Source organism: Harpia harpyja, chromosome 5, assembly GCF_026419915.1.
Source record: "Harpia harpyja isolate bHarHar1 chromosome 5, bHarHar1 primary haplotype, whole genome shotgun sequence".
Taxonomy (NCBI): domain Eukaryota; kingdom Metazoa; phylum Chordata; class Aves; order Accipitriformes; family Accipitridae; genus Harpia; species Harpia harpyja.
Genome location: NC_068944.1, coordinates 58,814,076 through 58,836,942, shown reverse-complemented (window position 1 = coordinate 58,836,942; position 22,867 = coordinate 58,814,076). Strand labels below are relative to the sequence as shown.

The 22,867-nt window shown below is 37.5% G+C and overlaps 1 protein-coding gene across 10 annotated transcripts in view; it reads right to left on the bottom strand.

The window, feature by feature from the left end:
- Window positions 1-22,867, bottom strand: part of OXR1 (oxidation resistance 1) — a 305,008-nt gene that overhangs the window by 30,884 nt on the left and 251,257 nt on the right. For all 10 annotated transcript variants that reach the window (XM_052786770.1, XM_052786769.1, XM_052786766.1 and 7 more), the window contains 4 exons: window positions 20,180-20,364; window positions 15,966-16,759; window positions 6,519-6,687; window positions 3,188-3,350 (listed from right to left, as the gene is read on the bottom strand). In XM_052786770.1, the coding sequence (XP_052642730.1) occupies window positions 3,188-3,350; window positions 6,519-6,687; window positions 15,966-16,759; window positions 20,180-20,364 (1,311 nt within the window). The remainder of the gene's footprint in view (window positions 1-3,187; window positions 3,351-6,518; window positions 6,688-15,965; window positions 16,760-20,179; window positions 20,365-22,867) is intronic.

The window sequence follows — 22,867 nt, the reverse complement described above, 5'->3', positions numbered from 1 at the left end:
AAGCAAAAAAGCCCCCCACAAAACCCAAAACAGCCTCTTCTTTGGTGTATGCCCATTCACTTAAGTACATGAAGGTAAAAGAGACGTTTGAGGAAAACAGATGGGGATAACACCACCAAGAAACTAGCAGCACAGTTTCATTTCTTACATGATATATAAAATAAAATTCTTGTCTATTCATTTCTAGTGGACACCAGAGACAAGTCTTTAGCATGGACTGATCTTAAGTGAACAAGTATCCTTTTCAGAGAGCTTTGCCTATGGGACAGGCAGAGGCCTCTCAGGAAGGCAGATAACTGAGGAACATCATCAGCAATGGGAGCTACGAGGTACCCCACCCAGAATTTGTTTTAAACTCTAAGTAACTGACAACTATGAATTAGTCACCTTTACTGATGGCAATGGTACATAGTAGTAGGTTCATGGTTATTTCTAAGAAGTCAGTTATCTATTAAGTGTGTAGCATAAATACAAAAAGAGTCAGCTAAGGGATTCCCTGGATTTTTTTTTTTTTGACACTTCATACAGTGCAGTATTTGATCAAACTAGTGTTTAATATGACAGCAGGAGTCTTGACCTCTTTGCCACTAGATCAGCTGAGGTTACATCTAATGGATTACTTCAGGGAAAAGGCTGATAGGAAATAGACTACTCTGTATACAGTAAGAAGAAAGCATAAGTAGATGAAAAGTTGGAGTAAGTTCAGAGTAAGAGTTCAGTCCTATTCATTGATCCATTTAATAAACTTATAAACAAATCCCTACTACTTGTTTCATATCTTACTGATCTTTGCTTTTGCTTGCTCCTTCTGTCCATAATTACTTTTCCACTAAAAAAAAAAAAAAAGCACACTACTTCCTTAAAGTCTCTTGATAAAAAGCTGCAGCCAAATGTGTTAACATCTGACTATGAAAGAAGCAAAAGCTATCTCAGAGCACCACACCTGGGTTACCCATTAATCCTCTTCCCTGCTTCTCCAGTTTTAAGATACTGTACAATGATCACAGAGAACACTTTTTGGAAAAGAAAGCTACTCCACTAGCTTCCTATTTTGGTAGATCAACAGTACTTTGTGATGCATTTGTACATCAAGATTTTGCTTTCCATCTCCCTTCCACCCTGAGTTTTCCCATCACTGTGTTCTGAAGAAGGCAGCCTATTTTTCATCCCAATACCCACAAAAATGTTTCAATGATACTGTTCACCTGCTATCTTAGATTACACCTGGATCAAGAGCTGACAGAGAAAAAGCTTGTTGGGTTAAAGGAAGGAAGTGTGTTGATTGAAAATAATAACTGAAACTCAATGGGAGTAATGGGTATGACAACAGCAGCTACAATTCCCTGTATGTACTGATACTTTCTAGCACGTATGTTTAAAGCCACTAAAATGCAGCTGGATGTAATGACAGGTTGAACCATCTAGTACTGTCAAACATTCCTGATTAAAAAGTTAGTTTTTAACAGCTTTCAGGTTTGCGCTAGAAGTCAATCATAAGAAGTCACATTACTCAAGTTAAAATGCACAGAAGACCACATTAGCATATTTCTTATACTTGCATAACATTTTTTTAAAAAAGTTATCCATCTCACTAATCACACTAACTTCTAAATCCAGACAATTATTATTTGATAATCTTAAGAGAACCAAACTTGACATAGTTTTCACATAACACATATAGAAATAACAGTATTTTTGAAACATGTCTTCAACAATTGTTTCCAGAGGAGACCTAAATAAAGGCTTAAGGCATGACCTCATTCTGTAGTAAATAACTTACAGATTTTAATACATGTAGGAAAAGCACTGCCTCTACTGTCTTCAAAAATAAAAATTACAACATTTAATCCTGAACAAAAATTTGCACTATTTTCTGTTGAAATTATTCTGTAATTATATTAAGGTGCAAAGTTACTGAAGAGCTCATTAAAACAGACACATACTGTGCCTTAAACCATAATATTGATCACTTGTCACCGATCCCCATGTTCCAAAGGGAACGTTTTAAAACATCAAATACTTAGAAAGGCTTTGAGCAAGAATCAACACCAAAATACATTGCTGGTAAAAATACTCGAGCAATATATATGCTGAAAATATGAAGATTCAAAAGACATGCTTTTATGATACCAATTTCAATATCTCAAAGCAAAACTGCTCCATGCAAAATCACTGAGCTGCAGAGACAGTGTTTCGTAACCACAACCTAATACTTCGGCTAAGTGAGAAGTTTGAAGTCAGAGTTCTACTGTGATTCTAAGTTTCGGAGCTAACAAGAAAACCATTACCCATACCTAGACTATTGCAGTTTTTTAAAATTTCTTTTACACTCTACATAAAACACAAGTGTAGACTTCCTTAATTTCAACATGCCTCATTACTTCGTGGGGCAGGGCAAGAGGGAAGAAGGAAGAATCAGTCTTACAGTCAGACATTGCAGTTGCTGTCCTGAGGCTCAAGTTAAACAGTGCTGATGGGATACTTCTACAATATATATGACAAGAATCATCAAACTTTTGACTGACACTTGAATGCACAAGACTACAAGGGCTTTAACTGTATGTATACTACAAAACAAAACCATGTAGACATGTAAAGATGTGTCCATATAAACACAGTGGACACAGATTCACATGGGAGAAATGTTTTTGTTACAAAAAATAGAGTTCCAGTTACAGTATATTACTAAAACCCATGCAACAGCATCTTAATGTATGAAGAAGTTATAACTGAGAAGTTAATTACTGGATTATTGGAAAAACGTGTAATTAATAGATTAATTTTCCTTTTTTGTTGTCTCATCCCTGTTTGGAGACTTACCAGGAAGTATTCAACATTCTAGATACAGGAATAATAAATATCAGAAAACTGTCAGTTTACCTGACTGAAGACTACATCTGCTTCATCAAAGTTGCAACTTCTTTGCTGTACTCACGTTCCTTTCAACTCTAAGTTTTAAGTTACAATTTGCTCTATACAAAAACAAGTTGTAATAGTGAAATGTTGCCCTGAACTGATGTTAGAGCAAAGCATTAGGATGGCATAAACTAAACAGTCATGATCATAGTAAGCAGACTAATAAAGCACATTGGTTTGTTTTTCTTATTGCAAAGAATTTAACACTATTTTAACTATATTCTTATGAAAGTATTAAAAAAAAAATATTTTTGACACTGTTTTTCCTTACCTCCCACTCTTTAGCAGCATCTTCAGTAGTAGATTCTTCATTAGTTTCAGGTTCTTCCTTCTTTTTTACCACTATAAATCCAGGTTCCCGAAGAGATTCCCCAGTATCTTCTGCATATATCTCTGGACTCCACTGGATAAAGAAGACATACAAGTGATCTGTCCTAGAGAAGTCAAGTAATGATACAGAAAAGAAAAATAAGGTAAGTTTGTGATCTTTGGGGTCATGTCTAATAATTATGAAGTATTTAAGATTAAAATGAAAATACTTACTATTTCATGTTTTACTAGATATTAGAGACACATTTGAAAAAAACTAGTGAATTTTTTTTTTCTTTTTAATTATATGAAGCTGACACTGGAGAAAAACCAGGAAACAAGTTGGCAATTGACTAGCTGTGTTTTCATATACAAGTACAATCCTTCAACCATTGTCAATCCTTTCTGTCCCATTGGAAACCTCTGTTTACAACTGAAATAACTTCTAAAATAAAACACTAACATTTTTTAATTTTATTTAAAAAGAGTTACATAAAAACATAAACAAAATTGGAATTTAAAAATGTCTGTATATCTGTTTTCCCCACCCCTGAAGAACAGCTGAACACTCCCAAGACATGTAACTAAAATTATACAGACTGTGAGAATTACTACAGATATGAGGAAATAAGGCTGAAAGTGTGCATGTATATGGCTAGATCATAAACTACAGACTACTCTAACTTCAGTACTGCAGTAAGTACCAAGATTCAAAGTTACCTCCTTTTAAGTTAACACAAATGGCACGGTTCTCCAGTTTGGAAGAACAAAATGCCCAAATTCCCAAAAGAAAGTTATTTACAACCCTAACAGATGTCAGTCTGTACTGTTTAAGCATTTCCTGTAGGTGCACAGATGGAGCATTTAGAAAAAGGACATGCAATGAATCCACTAGTATCTCTTCATCATGGAAAAGACAGCTTCAGAGCTAAAGCTTTATGGCTCTGGTTACCAAGAGTTTGAATATTGCTTGTGTCCCTCTTCAGAGATATTTGCTACAGTGAATCTGCATACTGGATTAGCATGAAGAACAACATTTGGATTTGCCCCCCACCCCTTACTAAATCCCTGCAAAACTGAATACTGGAAGAACAGCAAGAGATACAGAGCAGCAAAGCCTCTCAAAACTGCAGCTATAATTTTCACGTGCCTCTGTATCTAAAAGGATGCAGCACACAGGTATGTAATAACAGCCTCTGAACAGGGTTAGTTATTCAAAGTCACCCTTATTAAAATTAAGGTTCCTGGATAACACTGATGAAAGCAAAAAAAAAAAAAAAAAAGACAAATATCTTTCTCTGACAGTAAGAGAGAATTAAACATTTCAGATGCATAAGGCTAGATAAGTTCTATGACAAAGTTTGAACAAGAAGCTGCAGACTCCTCATGCACTGAACGAGGTATCAAGTCTTACAAGTAGGAAAATAAAAAAAAAAAAAATCCTGATGTTAACTTTTTAAGAACTTGAAATTGTGTGTAATTATAGCAGTTTAAAAAGTAAAGAAAACTTGATGTTTAAAGAACTCAAAGACGTTCCTTCCCAGACTGGCTCATTTAAGATTAAGAACACTGAAATAATGCAGGTTTGTCAGATACCTAGTGGTAAGAAAGAGAAAGAAGCAGGTGACAAAGACAACTGGGTTGATACTAAGTATTTTGACCTATGCAGAGTAGCACTCAGCAAGGTTAACACTGAATTAAGCAAAACAAACACCCCACTACCACCACATCTGACTTTTTGTGTACTAAAACACAGGACACACATTAGATGGATAAAGAACAGATTACTAATTCCCCATGCAGTTAGAAAGAGAAACCCTTCATAGGTGGAGTAATTTCCAAGGAGATCAGATAGAGACTGTAAGCTAAGAACTATTTCTTCTGAAATAGGTGAGAAATTCTGCTTTATGCTGAAGATAAGTACTTGCTCTGCTACATTAGAAAATGAACCAAGGAGACAATAATCATTTTAATCAGCTGGCCTAGACATCATTGCCATACGTGAAACATTTATCTCTTTTCAAATGAAATATGATATGACTAGAACAACAAAATTTGAGTTGAATGTAACCACAAGAGGTCACCTGGCCCAGACAGGATTAGCTATGGCGGAATCAGCGTGACAAACATTTGCCTCAAGAAATTGCATGATCTCCACCACTTAGGGGTTGCAGGGGTGATGTTTAAAAGCAGGTTAGTGATGTGCTAGCATAGACTCAATTATTCCTGTTGGAATATTGGAATTTTTGACGTAATTTCAGTCCATTACACATCTCCATTCACAGTGGACACAAAAAAAAGACTAGTGCCTTTCCTGTTGCAGCCAGCTTTTAAGTATGAAATGATTTTATGTTTGTAATCCACCTTTTCTCCTTTAGATTAAAGAACCCCACTTACTTCTAATTTTCTTTATATGTTACACTTTCTAGGCATTAATTTGTCTTGCTGCTTTCCTCTGGACTCTCTCCAATTGATCCATATCTGTCCTCAACTGCAGTGCCCCAACTGGACATTCTATGCCATTCAGCTCAAAAGAAAAGATGGAAAAGTGACTTGATCATTGTGTGTAGGTACTTATACAAGATGATAGCTCATAGTTTTTTGTTGTTGTTTCTTTCTCTTTACCCCCCCGCTCTTCTGACAAGGATATAATAATCTCCAATATCTCAAAAAATCACATTCAACTTGAAAATAAGTCAGTTTCCTAGCAGTACGGATCATTAAAGAATTCAAGCCTTTACCAGTGAGTTAGCATGGACATCTCATGTTTTTGAATCACTGCAACAAATTTAGGTGTTTTTCCAGTAGATATGTTTAAGTTGCTTCCTGAAGAAGTTTTATGTTCCATATATAAAGATAGGACAAAAGAACCCCAGCTAGGTCTTCTGAACTCAGAGCTTTCAGAAGGAGAGTATTTTTAGAAAGTTTCCAAATAATGGGAAGCACAGATAATGACAATAAAAACTTTGTTGCAGAACTCACTTCCTTCACCAGACATGACTTACCTGAATCTTTCTTTCATTATTCACTTAGCTACAAACACAAGCCTAAATAACACCATGATAAACTATTGGCTGAACATGCAAGTAACTCAAGTAAATCAGTAAAACTTCAGTATTGTAATGAGGTATTCCAGTGTTAAGTACAAGCCAATCATCAATATCCTCAGTTGTTGACGGTTTTCTGTGTTGCTTTACAGACACAGTCACTGAAAAATTTTGCATGGTGCAGGAAAAAAAAAGCTCAAAGACCTATTGGAAAGCGTTCATTTTTACAGTCTACCTCCTCCTTACCTTTCTTGTGGAACAGCAAACCAGTACTCATGCTTTTTATCCCTCTGTGCATACTGTTGCATTGATGCACTTGCTTGCGAAACAAATGTTTTTCTCATGGGTTTTCCAACCCTGAGACACAGAAACTTGTGAGATCGATGTCGCCTTTTTTCTTTTGTAAGAGAAGAACCTATTAGTAAAGAAAAAGTAAGCTATCCACAATGTACAAAAGAACTTAACAAAATTATTAGCCAATTTTGTATTAGGCAATACAGGTGTATAAGATGCATATATACGGAAGTAATATGAGATGAGGTAACTAACATAGGTAGTAATAATTACCTGTCCTTTTTGTGTTACGTAAATTGCATCAGCAGAATTAACTTCAGAATACAACACGTTTGAATAATTGTAACATTCATTTCTGCTTCCAACCTCAGTTCACATTATGACAGTCTTTCATCCACACTTGAAAGTATTTCAGAAGGCATTCTCAATACATATCCCTCAACACTGAACTGGACATCCCTCCCAATATTAAAAAGATATTCCATATACATGCAAAAGATACAGCGTTAAATAAGTACTTAGGCCTGATTCACGTATGTCAAAGCTGTTCATTAGTTAACTTTTAATTTTAAAAAAGTTCTGGCATTACTAATAGAGGATTAAGATGAATTTTAATTTGTTAGCTGTATCAAACGTTTCAAAAGTATGAACACCACTTCAGGATGAAGTATACTGGATGTTGCGGTATGAGATTTTTCCATCCAGTAGTATATTTAAATGAACTAATAGAATTACATGATTACCCTCAGGGTCTGGATTGCCAGGTCAGCACAAGGTAAAGGAAGAAGCCTTCTCAAAATTGTTTCTTTCCTAGATTAATTGCCCAAATCCCAGAACATGAGCTCCAGCCACAAGAGTCTTTTTAAAAAAAGGAAGGATAATGTAAATTTAAGAGTTCTTATGATCAGCTATGACAACAAAAGATTTAGCCTACCTCTGGTTTACATGTACATACAGATATGTTCCAATTTTCTAGGACACTCATCTTTACAGCTGAAGTTCTCCTTCAGTGTCTACGCAGACTACAGACACACTAAGCACAGAAAACACCACCTTCTTGATCTATAAACATCTCTACTGTATGTTTTCTCAATCAGATTTTCACCATGAAGTTTAGAATAGCATTGATTCACAAAAGATTCTTTTTTCAGTAAATATTTAAATGTGCGCCTCCTAATTTTCAGTTACAATATTTTAGAATTATACCTGTAGTATACAGTATGGTAGAATAGTCATAATACGCATGATTTGGAAGTATTTTATAAATCCATAAGCTCAAAAGCTAAATTGTCAGATAAAAAAACCCCAAACCAAAAAGAACCCCGAATAAACAAAAAGCTGTTTCATAGGAGTGGCACATGAACTTTGTGGCAGTGTTGGAGAAATTTTCTTAAAACTATCTGATATGTGGGATTTTGGTCCTTCCGATGCAGTAATTTAGAACTTCTCTGACATAGAGCTCAGAGAAGTGGGATTTGTACCATACCTTAAAAAAGAAAAATGTGAGATTTAGTTCCAGCTAGCAGAGAGAATGAAAACAAACAATTTAGCCTTGCCCCCAAATGTCAAAAGGACTATTTAAGACGCTCTTTTCTTTCTGGTGTGTTCTCCAATATATTTTGTATATTTGATACTGAATTCATTAGAAAAAAAAAAAATTTAGTAATGGCTATTATGTGTCACGCTTTTTTTTTTCCCCTTCAATCTTGGCCAATATCCAGCTAAGCAGCAGACACACATGTTATCTTTAATGAGATTTCAGTTTGTTTACACTATTTATATAACTATAGACCAGCATAATTTCTCCAAAGTATCAACTACATCTAGCTTTTATTTAAGTCCAGTGGTTAACCTAAGGGTCTGTAAAAACAGAAGAGAATATGAGTCATGGGTTACAAAAAAAAAATTCCAAGGGAGGCCTTTTTAGCTATTCTAGACTACTCACAGTTTATCGACCTGCAGTGCATCACCTGTTAAACATTCAGAACAAATAGATCATTAATTCCAAACTCAGAAACATTTGGCCTCTGTGAAGATCAACAAATGGTAGTTCCCAAAAACCTAGATGCTCAAAACTCGCAGAAAAGAGAAATTCAACCAAGTCCTTGCTAGATGCAGGAGATAAAAAGACCTATTTAGGTATCTTAATGGTACTAAACTCATAGTATGATTACTTCAGAGTTTTAGTCTGATAGACAGGATATTAGATAGTGTTTACAGTGTTTCAATTTTTTAATTACCTAGTGTTTTTTAGTGACCTATTCAACTGTAAGAAAAGCAGCAATTTTGGCAAAGAACGCTTGTGCTTCCATTTTTTAAAAGTCACAAACAGCAACTACTACTAGCTGACAATTTTGCCAGAAGATTTCCTCTAATATTTAAGGCATAAAAGCCAAATTCATCACAGAATGATGCATCTATTAATCTGCTTCAAATTTCAAAATTCAGTTACTTCCTTAACAGGAGAAAAAACCCAAAACAAATGAAAACAAAACCTATCATATTAGACCCTAAAGTGCAAGATGAATTTCTGTCAACCGAAGAATCTTCCTCCCTATTCAATACAATCTCAACTTTTAATTATTAGCATAAACAATTTGACCTTCAAATGCACTTCACATATAATCTCTTAGTTTGTGACAGGCATTATAGGTATGTTTTCTGTCTAGCCCCCAAAATATCGCACAGTTAAAACAACCAGTTTATCTCCATTAGTAACGTGGTAAAATATCAGAAAGTGACCTATTAATTTTTTAACAAGCAAAATCAAATACATGCAGAAACATCTTTAAGTTACTTAAAAAGACATGCCTTTTTTTTTTAATATGAATTGAGTAACTTCAATAGATTTTCAAGATAACTTCTGGCTAATAATCCCAGGACCTGATCTTTGCAGAGGAGTAAAGGTACTCAAGAAATAAGCCTAGTTGTTCCCCATGTTCATAGCACTAGTTTCTTACCATCTAGCTCTTATTTATCTTGAGATATGCTTTTTGTATGCTCAACCTGTGGGAGCAGCTTGGAACACCTGGTATTTGTTTTCAAGAGTGACCATTAGAATTTGTTGTGCTGTATATTTGCCAAGCTTTGAAGAACTAGTTTTACAAGGTCAGGTTGGAGGATGGCCTTGTGTAGGCCTGGGAATATGTGGCTGAAGACAGTCACGAGTATGTATATGGAATGTTTTTATCTTTAACTGTTCTGAGGACTGGCAAACATCCCAACTGAGCCAGATATGCGCTCCTGTGTTAGTAATATTGGCTGTATGCCGTTAGTTCTTTCTAGATCTTTGTTGAAACATATATAAGTTGGATTCTTTTGTGAAATAAAGGGAATCTTGTACAGATAAATTGAGCGCTTAATTCAGTCGCCGCAGATGGTGAGCCCGACGCAATCAAGAGAAGACGACATGATCGAGAGAAGAAGCCAGAGAGATTAAGAGAAGAAAAAGACGTGATCAAGAGAAGAAGAGAAGAGGTGATTCCCCTTCACTGCGGAGACCACACTATCTAATGGGGAGAGTTTTGAAGAAGTGGCCACGACTCTGAGAAAATAGGTAACAGCAACACCTGCGGAACGGGTGAGTTGCGAGATGGCGGTAGCACGGGGCAATCAGTTTCTCAGGAGCGTAAGCTCTACTTAAACGTTTTGCAGCAGATTTTATGGGCCTCTGGGTATAAAATAACAGAGGGACAAATTGCTTCGCTTTTAATATGGGTAAAGGATAATTGTAACTGGTTTCCCACAGAGGGAACTTTTGATAGCAAGGTTTGGGAAAGAGTTGGGGAGCATTTACAAACGCAAAAAACTTTGGCATTTGATGTATCAGAAAATTTAATTGTGACGTGGAAATTTATTTATACTGCGCTGGTGCATTTACAGCCGGCAGAGAAAATCCTATCAATACAACCTGATACTGCTTTTGAGGAGACAGTTTGTAAGCAGGCCACTAACGAGCAGGATTCTGATTCCGATAATAATTCTTTCGCATCAGGCAGGGTAGACTCTGAAAAAGAGCCGGATTTATATCCCTCAGTACCTCCACCACTGCCTGCACTAACACCGTTAACGCACACACCCCGCCGGCAGGCAGCGGCTGGGCACCGCGGGCTCGCCGACCCTCACCACCGCATACAGGTCCCCGCCGCCGCGCCGCTGCCTCCCGCCGCTTCCGCACCCGCCTCGCCGCCGCCGCCGCCTGCCGCGCCCGCCCCGCCGCTGCCTGCCGCTGCCTCCCGCGGCCGCCGCCGCGCCGCCGCCGCCCCCCACCCCAGTCGCCTGGTACTCCCTCTCCAGGGTTTGCAAAACTTAACGCGGACCCTGGCTTTGCTGCACTGCCTGTAGCTCCTTCTCCTACTAATCCCTCTAACTCTATGCCTCTGTCTAATCCTGTGGCTCCTGCTTTACAGCAGTGCGGAGAAAAAACTGTAGTGCCTTCAGCTCCGCCTTTAACAGACTTTGATGCTAAATGTGACGATTCACTTCATGATTTGGGAAAAAATACAAATAGCTTGATGCAACGCTGTCGAGAAAAAGCTCTACAGCAAGGAGATACCACGTTTACTTTTCCTGTTATATGCAGACCCCATAATCCACCACAGCATGGGGGTTTACCTTATGAAATGATAAAAGAATTACAGAAATCAATTCGTGAAAACGGGTTACACAATTCATTTACAATGGGACTAGTGGAAACAATTGGAGGCATTTATACTATGACTCCTTGGGACTGGAAATCGCTTATGAAAACGGTGTTGACTTCTGCTCAGTATTCTGTATGGCAACTAGAATACAATGATTTGTCAGTGGAACAAATTATGGACAACTTGTCATCAGGGATACTTATAGATCAAAATACATTACAAGGAACAGGCCCTTACATTACACCTCAGGCACAAGCTGCTTTGCCAAAGCAAGTTTTCGATCAAGCTACTCGTATTGCAATTATGGCTTTACAACGTGTACCCAAAACTGGGCAAGGTATCACTTCATTTGCCTCTATACGACAGGGCTCTCAGGAACCATACGTATCTTTTATTGATCGCCTTCAAGCCGCGATAGCACGGCAGGTAGAAAATCCGGAAGCTACAAAAGTGTTATTTCAATTGGCTTATGAGAATGCAAATACAGACTGTCAGGCTGTACTGAAAACCGTTAGAGGAAGAGCTACTGACGTTGGGGAATATATTAAGATATGTCAAAAATGGGACAGACACTCATAGAGTTAACATGTTAGCTGCTGCACTGTCACGACAACTAAATGTTAATCAAGTTACTGTGACATGCTTTGAGTGTGGAAAATTGGGACATATGGCTAAGCAATGTCCTAAACCACAGAAATCCAAACGTGATAAACCTCCAAATCAATTGAGCCCTCATTGTAGTAAAGGATATCATGGGCGAATCAACACAATTTGAAATTTGACAAAAGCACAGGCTAAAGATAAAATTCGTTCTTGTCCAGACTGTCAAAGAGTTGCTTCTGATGCAGCGAGCATTGGAGTTAACCCCCATGGCTTACATTCTAATGCCATTTGGCAAAGTGATGTTACACATGTATCTGCCTTTGGCTCCTTGAAATTTGTGCATGTTTCTATTGATACCTTTTCCTCTTATATTTGTGCTACTGCTCATTCTGGAGAAAGGGCACGTGATGTTCAATGACATTGGTCACGATGCTTTGCAATTATGGGGGTTCCTCAAACCATTAAAACTGACAACAGTCCAGGGTATGTAGCTGAATCTACTCAATTATTTTTGCAACAGTGGCAGGTATCCCATGTGACAGGAATTCCACATTCACCTACTGGACAAGAAATAATTGAGCATGCGCATCATGCTTTAAAGTCAATGTTACATAAACAAAAAAGGGGGAATATGCCACCACAAGAACAGCTAGATAATGCTATGTATACTTTGAATTTTTTAAATCGCTCACCAGACTTAATGGCCAGCACAGCAATAGATCGGCATTTTAAAACTCCTGATTCTATTTCACAAAGACCTAAAGTACTATATAAAGATCCTTTTAGTGGACCTGGCTGGAGCAGACCTGTGGAACTAATCGCTTGGGGGCGAGGGTATGCTTGTGTTCTTCTTCCCACAGGAACCAAGTGGATTCCAGCTAAACACGTGAAGCCATATCATGAGCTGGCGAAACCACTCGGACAACCCAATCCCACAGATGAAGACTCTGAATTTGAAAGAGGAGAAACGAATGAGGAGGAAGCAGCGCATCGAGAACGAAAAAGCTATCACATAGGGACATTTGAAGAGAATGCAACAACAAGCTAGCGTGATGATGCAACGTGTATCCTACTCTAAAGAATACCTTCTTTAGCATACCTGGCAATAGTGGCCAGCAACAGTATTGTAAGAATTCTGATCCTTTTTTCTTTGCGGGGTCACTGTGGCTCGGGCGCAGCATTTTTATTGGGCCCACTGGAGGTGTTGCGCCTAAGCTACAGTGACTATATAAAAAAACCATTCCTTGTATAAGTTTGAACCTCACACAGAATCACAAAGATTCGGTGATGTACTCCACATCCTTATGTTTTTGTAGCAGCACAATTTGTAGATATCGCTTTACGTAACCACGCTTTTGAAACTAATCTGAATTAACCTTGGTATTTTAGCTGTTTTACTCACAAGAATATATCTGAACTAAGTCTTACAGTAATCATGCCAATGTGACATCGTGCTGAATTGTGGATCCCTGTAAATATGACCAAATCGTGGGAAGGGGAATCAGGATTAAGTCAATTATCAAGGCTTTTAAAGCAGACAATTAGTCACCCACAACGATTTATAGGATGGCTCATTGCCTTTATAATATCAGCTATCATTATTGCAGCTACTGCCGCCGTTGCTACCACGGCGCTTGTGAAATCCGTTCAGATGCTCACACAGTAGCTAATGTATTAAGAAATGTTACGGCTGAAATGAATACCCAGTACAAATTGATCAACAATACTAGAATGACTGGATGCTTTAGAAGCAGTGGTAATTTGGCTTGGACCGTATTGGGTTTGTGTGGCAAGGTTTCGGTAGCGGGGGGTTACAGGGATGGCTTCTGCAGGGGCTGCTGGAGGTTTTCCCCCATGTCTGACAGAGCCAATGCTGGCTGGCTCTAAGACAGACCTGCCACTGGCCAAAGCTGACCCAATCAGTGGTAGTGGTAGCGCCTCTGTGTAAAAAAACAAACAAACAAAACAAACAAACAAACAAAAAACAAAAAAAACCAAAAAACCACAAAAACCACCAAAAAACACCAACCAAAAAAACCCCCACAAACCACAACAAAAAACCCCAAAACAAACAAACAAACAAAAACAGCTGGAGAGGGGGAAGAGAAAAGTGGTAGTGGAACACAGAAACGGCAGCTGAAGAGTGAGAACATGTAAGAGAAACAACCCTGCAGACACCAAGGTCAGGAAGGAAGGAGGAGGAGGTGCTCCAGGCGCCGGAGCAGAGATTCCCCTGCAGCCCGTGGGGAAGACCATGGTGAGATGGGTTGTTCCCCTGCGGTCCATGGAGGTCCATGGTGGAGCAGATATCCACCTGCAGCCCGGGGAGGGCCCCATGCCAGAGCAGATGGATGCCCAAAGGAGGCTGTGACCCCATGGGAAGTCCACGCTGGAGCAGGATCCTGGCAGGACCTGCAGAACTGTGGAGAGAGAAGCCCACAGAGCGGGTTTTCTGGCAGGACCTATGACCCCATGGGGGACCCACGCTGGAGCAGTATGCTCCTGAAGGACTGCACACCGCAGAAAGGACCCATGCTGGAGAAGTTCGTAGAGGACTGTCTCCCATGGGAGAGATCCCACGCTGGAGCAGGGGAAGAGTGTGAGGAGTGCTGCCACTGAGGAGGATGAAGCGACAGAGATAATGTGTGATGAACTGACCACAAGCCTCATTTCCCATTCCCCTGTCCAGCTGAGGAGAGAGTGATAGAATAGCTATGGTGGGCACCTGGTGTCCAGCCAGGATCAACCCATCACATAGAGATAGACAAAGTGCATTACGAAATAGAATGAAATTACATTGTAATTGGGAATTTCAAAAACAAGGGCTCTGTGTAACTCCTTTACAAAGGAATGAAAGTGTATGAGATTGGAATTAGGTGAAGGCGCATTTGCAAGGTGCGTTTGCTACTAATATTTCAGGAAAGATCTAAGATCTTGCACAGGTATTACAAGATCAAATGGGAAATATACAAAATTAGCAGAATAAGGTGTTTTTCAAAGAACTGTCCAATAGTGTTAAATGGTTAAATCCAAAAACATGGTTTGAAGGTTTAAATCTGTGCATCTGAATTTGTATTGCTATTGGAGGGTTATTAATCATTTGTGTGTCTGCAGCAATCAGAATCATCTGAGGAGCAGTACGAGGATTGCATCAGTTCGAAGCTAGAGTCCTTGCTGCCTCCCTCATGAATCTGATGTTCCTAAACAAAAAAGGGGGAGATGTGGGAGCAGCTCAGAACACGTGGCATTTGTTTTCAAGAGTGACCATTAGAATTTGTTGTGCTGTATGTTTACCAAGCCTTGAAGAACTAGTTATACAAGGTCAGGTCGGAGGATGGCCTTGTGTAGGCCTGGGAATATGTGGCTGAAGACAGTCACGAGTATGTATACGGAATGTTTTTATCTTTAACTGTTCTGAGGACTGGCAAACATCCCAACTGAGCCAGATATGCGCTCCTGTGTTAGTAATATTGGCTGTATGCCATTAGTTCTTTCTAGATCTTTGTTGAAACATATATAAGTTGGATTCTTTTGTGAAATAAAGGGAATCTTGTACAGATAAATTGAGCGCTTAATTCACTCGCCGCACAACCTTGTTCTAGTCAGCATGGAAGTATGACAAGATGCAAGTGAAACAAAGTTCTGAAAGTATAAAAAAAGCATTAAGCCTCCAGTGTTTGTTGTTCATGTCATAAACCTTAACCACAAGGTAGACATGCTATAAATAAGATGAAATTCATTCCCTGAAATTCATTCATACACATGTATACTGGGAGCAAAATTTAAGTGACAGCTAGCTGACTGCTAAGGAACACTTAATTTTGAGCTCTACAGTGACCAATGCATCATGGATCTAATTTTACAGGTTCACTTAAGTCTCCCCTGAAAAGATACCGTCTTTTATTATGATCATAAATACAATTTCAGTGAAGAAAAATGACAGTAACAAAAGTATCTCTGTTTTCACTTTCCTGAGCAACATTTTCCCCACTGGTTTATATATGGTATAACTTAAGTATATCTTCAAGTCAATGAGAAATACAAGCAATATATGGGGAGATGTGTTCTACAGAATGAAAAATAACGAAAATTCTGATGAGCTGGAGGGAGATACACTGTAAATCTGAACACTAACACATAAATACTGACTCACCTTCTAATTGCCCATCTCTTGCAGTCACAGTTTTCTGACTAATTTCTTTCTGTGAATCCTGTTGCATGTTTTCTCTTTGTTGTTTGGTTTGTTGCATAGTGTGGGTCTTCCAGAGGTTGCGGAGTTCCTCAACTTCTGTCTCTGAGTCTTGCGTTTGCCCTCTTGCTACTTTTCCTTTGCTAGTTGTCTCTTTCTTTTGAGAATCTGTGGTATCTTCACAACATGGACTTTCCTCTCCCATCTTAGTCTCTCCTTCTCGTTCTTTTCCTAGTGAGGAATCTTGATCATTACCCACTTCTGCCTCTTTGTCATGCTCTTCACTACCATGTGATCCTTGCAAAGACTGCTGGAGGACATCTGCAATATTTTCACTAGGTTCTTGTCCCCCCTTTATAGACATTTCAGAACTTTCCAAACCTAAGCTGTGGATACCAAACTGTTTAACATTTACAACCATTTCAGCACTGGGTTTTAAGTCACTGGCAACTTCATTTGAGTCTGAAATGATTGTTAAACATTCAGCACTAGTCTGGTTTATTGTTTGGACAGATTCTGATGATGCTCCAGAAGATTTGTCTTGTCGAAGCTCGTCTGAGGAAACAAGTTCCTCACGTATTGGAGAGAGTTCTGATTCTGTGAAGACATCTTCTGAGAGACTCTCCTCTGTGCTCCTCGGGGCAGTACTAGCACTGTCATTGCCTGTATCCCGAATCCTGGAATCCATTTCATCTGTATTGCTCTTTGCAGCTTTCTTGGAATGGCAAAGTTCCCTTACAGACAGCTGTTCTACATCTCTGTTGAGGAAATAAGAATGTTACTATAGCAGGTGCCTTTTCTGTCAAGCTCTTTTCTTTACTAAGTTTTGTTTAATGCTGAAAAAATTTAAGGGTGCTCTTAAAAAAAAAAAAAAAAAAAGAAAAGAAACAAATTAAAAAAAGCTTAATCCAGAGCATCAGTAATAAGAAACAAGCATAAAATACGTTCTTGTTAACAGTAAGCTTATGGCAGACCTTTGGCCAGCACGACATAGATAGGACCTCCCAACTTCAGGACATTACTTTTGCAAGTAGAAGCTCTTCTATGAAACCAACAAGATTGTTTGAGATGCTTAGAGTATAAAAATAGAATAAAAAAACAGGGGAAAACCAACAAAAAGCTACACACAACCATAATCTCTAAAGGTAGAAATCCTCCAAAATCTTTTAAACTTTATCTACCAAAGAGGCCAGTACAATTTTATATACCTATCCCACCCTATTATGAAGTTGGCACCTAGCTCACTGTTAAGAAATGAATGGCAGAAATCATCTGGTCTAACCTTAACTATCTCAGCTAATCAATGCAGAACAGGAACCACAAAGGTAGATATTACCATTCTGCCCATGGGAAATACTTAAGAGGTTAGTGTCTTCACCAGTCAGGTACCTAACTTCAAGGATACCTCTGTTAAGCAAAATAAATCCCAAACTACTTGTTACAACTGAACAATTTAAAGAGCAGACATGAAATGCTCATAAATAGTGTAAGAAAAAAAAAAAGCAAGCATAAAAGAACTTACTTTCTGCAAAGAAAGTAATCTTATTCAAACCTGCCTTTCAAAATAAGCTAACCAGAAATTCTATGAGTTTTAGAAGAGGAGGACTACAAGGGGACTGTGAACATGCTCAACTATATCTACATGGCTCAAACTTTTCCAGTGTTGCCAAAAAACCTGAGTAGTATACAACCTTCATAAAAAAAATCTCATGTTTAAACATACTTTTTACTAGAGTTCTCAGTGCCAACTCCCTTGCTACCACAAGCACATCTTCCATTACCTAGTACCAAATGCTTTTAAGCAGCTCATACCTTAATCTCCCATCTTGAAGAAGGATAAATCCACTCCACATTTCTACAAAGCTTTTTATTCAGTTAGGTCATTACTGACATTACTGAGACATCACTAAAATTCAGGATGTTTGCAAAGCATATACACTCTCTTATCCAAGTGTTAACATGAAGCTGGTATTAAGCTTGTGCTTATGTAGTAATTTTGCTTACAAAGCATGTGGATTAGAGTTTAGGATTTATCACCTATTAGGCTGGAACATTTCCTTAATTTTTCAGGATTATGCTTTTGGACAAGCACAACCTAAAGTTCATGAAATGCATAAAAAAATCTGTATGTTTTCAGATATATTTTTTTCCAGTTTCAGCACAGATTGTGGCTTATATATAAAAACCATACAACATGAAATTGCAGTTTTAAGAAGAAAAGAATCCATCTGTTTTGTGATCAGTTTCTATTATACCAATAATCTTATTTTCAGTATTCAGATTGTTTTTCCAAGTTTAAACAGGTTTGACAGTTGGCAAAATTGGGAGAGAAAGAGGGTTAATTATAACAATGGAATATTGAGAAAAAACAAATAGTGGAAAAACATGATTTAAGTCTCAAATACCTCAAGACACACAGGTCTTGTCAGATCTAGCTGTAGCTATTGGGAGTTCTCATTACAGACTTAAGAAATTTGAATTTTATTTTCCCCAAAACTTACAAACATGCCTCAAATTTTGATAAGGTTAAGGCACAAAAGTGCTGGGACTGAAGAAAATGCTAGAAGTTGGTGTTCCATGTAGTAGTTTATAAAGTTGACAAGAAAGATAAATCAAATTGGACATACATGGCTCTTAACGCATAGTGTGACCTTTTATTATTAGACATGTTTTCATTCCATATTCATTTATATTATTAAAAAAAACAGAAAATGCATGTGCTACAAGAGCACAAAAATCAACAGGGCATGAAAGGTACATTTGTAAGTCAACAGTAAGTCATTAAGAAACTAAATATGCTAGGAAAAAGACTTGTTTTGCAACTGCAATGGTATGATTCAAACAGGCAGATTAAAAGAAGTCATCTAATTTTCATAATCTCATTATTTGCACTATACATCAATTGAAGTAGGAACTACGAGCAACTTTTTAAAACTCAATCTGGAAAACAGACTTCCAGAAAGCAATCATGTTGAAGGCATCATCATTCTACATCAAAAGCCCCAAAAGTACTACTACAGTAATATGTATATTAGTTGCTCTTTCAAGGAAATGCATGACTTCAGGCAGCAAACAAGACCATGCCAAGATACCAGTTTACTATCAGGTCTCTGCTGAAACTGAGCTTAAAAATAGCACGAGAAGTTATTTCTTCTGGTTGTCCAGATATTTAAGATTATCAAGAAAGATGTGCTTAGCATATTACCTGTAAGAACTGTAAAAGTACATTTTTCAGAGTTACTGAGTATCTCTACACTTTATTTAAAATGGTTGCATTTTAAGAGTTACACATCATGCAAGCAGCTTTACCCTCTCATACATATAGACAATTCTACCTTGGTTAAAGGAGTCCACTTCCCTGCAGTTAGATGGTCAAGGTAGTCTGCAAATGTTTGTGCTTTATGGGCTGTGATAGGTAAAGATGGCCTTTTTTTTTTTTAAAATCCTTTTTAGCTTTGATGTTAGAATTTATCCTATTTCTGAGGACAGTATAAAAATTAGGCAACAGACATAACAGAACAAGGATTTTTCATAATGCTGTTTAAAGTCAGTTTTAAATGCCTACCACGCTAAACACCAGTAATTAAAGCTGACTGATCCAAACGCACTCTGTTCACCCCAAACAAGGCTAGACCCAAAGGCAAATATGCAGTTCCTCCCCTGGCCAAAAAGGGAAAAGATATACTCCTAATGCCATAAAAATATATACAAGTCTCAGAAAATTAGTCTTACAACCATTTATCAGAGCACAAGAGTTTGAGAAGCAAGTGGAAAATGGTAAACAATAAAGACTTGCACCTAAAGCTGTTTCAGTTGGACTCTGCTATTCTGTACATCAGTTTTTAAATTGCTGAAGAATCAAACACTTCTGTTATTGTTTTCATAGCAGGGAAGGGGAAGTGGTGTGGTACCTCTTGCTATACACTGATTTTTAAAAGAGACTATTGGAGGAAATTAGAATCCATGTATATAGAAAAGGATTTATTCTATATAGTATATAGAATGTGAAAGCTTAAGGTAACGTAAGTTTTCTCAGTGGTCTTTCTAAGCCAATCTTTGATGATGTTCTTAAAAAGGAAAACAACAGAAGAAAATGTGGTTTTGGTAGTTTTGTATGGTCAGCAATATGGCTACAGTTCATATTTACTTAAAGCTTTATAAATACTATCCTATCTTACATGGTTAACGAATCCTTAATTTTGCTGTCCACAATTTCCTTATACAGAGCAGCTGACATCACTTCTTCCATTGGACACATGATGCCATACTCTTCACAGCCGTTCTCTTGGACCAGAGGATCCATTTTATGAGGATCAAACATTATATTATTTGGCGTCACTAGCAGCACACCATTGACTGTACCCTAAAACGAGAGGGAAAAGAAGTGGTAAATTTTTTCCTTCATATTTCAGCTTACTCTCAATGTTTTTGTAGGAAAAAAAAAGGGTTTTCTAATTTGTTTTTAAAGCATCTTTATATTTAAGCAACTTTATACAGTTTCTTATGTTTTGCGGTCACCTAGAAACATGACTATTTTTCTGGGGAAGCAAATTAATGCCACCTACTTTCCCAAAATAAAACAATTTTGTTCCTTACAGCTACTTAATAGCTGGGTTGAGTGGAGAAAAAAAAAAAAAAGCCACCCCAACCACAAAACAACAAAACAAAACAACCTCCTCACACCCTAAAGGATATGCTAGGCAACAGCTCTGAGGTAAAGATACATCCTTCCTAGATAACCACAGGGCTTATTGTTAGTTTTGCAATAAACTTCAAGCACTGTCTAAAACCTGACTCTTAACTCTTCTCACTTTCTACTATTTAATTAAAGAACAAAAAAAGAACGATATTCCAAAACCATCATTTATCTTCATTTTCTTTACAGAAAAGCAACAGCAGTATCTGATACAAGTCATTCTGACTTAATGGACCTGTTGACTGATACGACAAATACATTTATAGAATAAAACTAGATTAAAAATATTAAAGATTTTTAAAGATGCAGCTGCAACAAGATGCAGCTCTGGATGGATTTAATCACAATGTTACTGCTGCAGTACATGAACACAATTAGATTTTAAACTTCTAGTATGAAAAAGTTTAAAGCAAGCTGATATACTATGAGCTGTAGGGTTCTTACACAATACAGATACCAAGCTAATTTACAACAGATTGGGTTTTTTGTTTTTAGGGGTTTTTTTTTAAGCATTAGAAACTCACACAAACACCACCACCAGTTGCCTGCTACAGAAATTCATTAAACTGTTAGAACAGTAGACTTTGAGCTAAAACTATGAACTAGAGGAAATCTAGCTTTAAGCAGGATGAAAGTGATCCTTCAGTTACAGATCTTGAATCCTAAGGACTTTACAAATTTAGAAAGACATTCAAAACTTTTGTGCAAGAATCACAAAAGGATTGCTTCATGTGCTGCTGAAGCTTATCAGGAATTGAATAAATATCCAGCTCACTAATAAAATGTTCACAGTGATTACAAACATTGTGTATTGGGGGGATTGTTTGTTTTCAGTTTTGTTTTTAAGATGACATATCAGCACAGCATGAAATACAACTACAACCATTCCCAATTCCAGAAATTTGTTCTCAGCACTGTGATGGTTGATGACCTTCACAGTAGAAAAAGATGCCATATAGTGAGCAGAAAATTGCAAGTTATAAAAAACAAACCAAAAATAGTATTAAAGTCTACAGCAATGACCAATGGTATCACTATTATGGAAAAAATGAAAACAGTCTCAAAAACAGCTCAAGCATCTATACTTTGAAGTCCCCTTAGTCATTACGTGCCTAGTCAGGTTTTATATGTGCATTTTAGAGTACAAACACACACTAAAGACTTTAAAGTTAGCAGAAGATATTTACATAATTCCAAGGTGTTTAAGACACTGAAACAAAACTGTCACTAGCATTTCTTTCCCAGCACTGTACTGTGGAAATAGACTTTCAAGGCGCAAAAAGGAACTCCAAGAGGATGACTGTTGACAGAAGTCTATTTGGTTATATCCACTGTAGTCTAAAAAATAAATTTAACACGACTGCGAAAGTCAATGAGTCTACTCAGAAGAACAATTGCTTCTCTTTAAACAAATACTACTTCCATAAATTTAGTACACAATGCAAAAAAGCAGCATAATTTCTAAATCTGAGCTCTTTCATTAATGACCACACATGAAAATGGAATTTTATTAATATTCTCCAGATTTGACCCAAAAGTCAAGGCCATAGCCTTGACGGCAGTTGGACTAGGTGGTCATTGTAGGTCCCTTCCAACTGAAATATTCTGTTCTATTCTTTCACTGCCCACATGTTGCATGTGCATCTTCAGAACAGTCAGGCTGGAGAGGAAAAAAAAAACAAAAAAAACCGGTAAGGTTGTATGATTGCTCTAGCTGAAGGATTTAAGAGTTCAACACCAACTTGTAAAATTAAGTATTACTCAGTAGAAGCAATCAGTAATCAAGTTCATTGGAGAACTCTTCATTTCCAGACTAAGATTTTGTCTTCACTTGTTCACTGTTTCATTAACCTTCCTTGATAAATTAAGTACACAGAATGCGCTAAAGCTTTTGAGGCAATAAAAGGAGATGACATTTTTCTATCAAGGGGTGAGCTGTTACAACTGACATATCACTCATGTCAACAAGTCCCTGGTTTTATTAAACAAACAAAATCCAATGCTTTATCTGTGCTCTTGAAAGCAAGCTATAAGACTGCTTCAGCTGGCAGTCCAGGTCAAAAAGTGGTTAAAGAATATTTTATTGCAAAATAAGTTAAAAGTTTCATAAGTCAATTTTACATTGCTTATCTGAACACTAGAGAGTCACAACATTAGAATAACATGCATG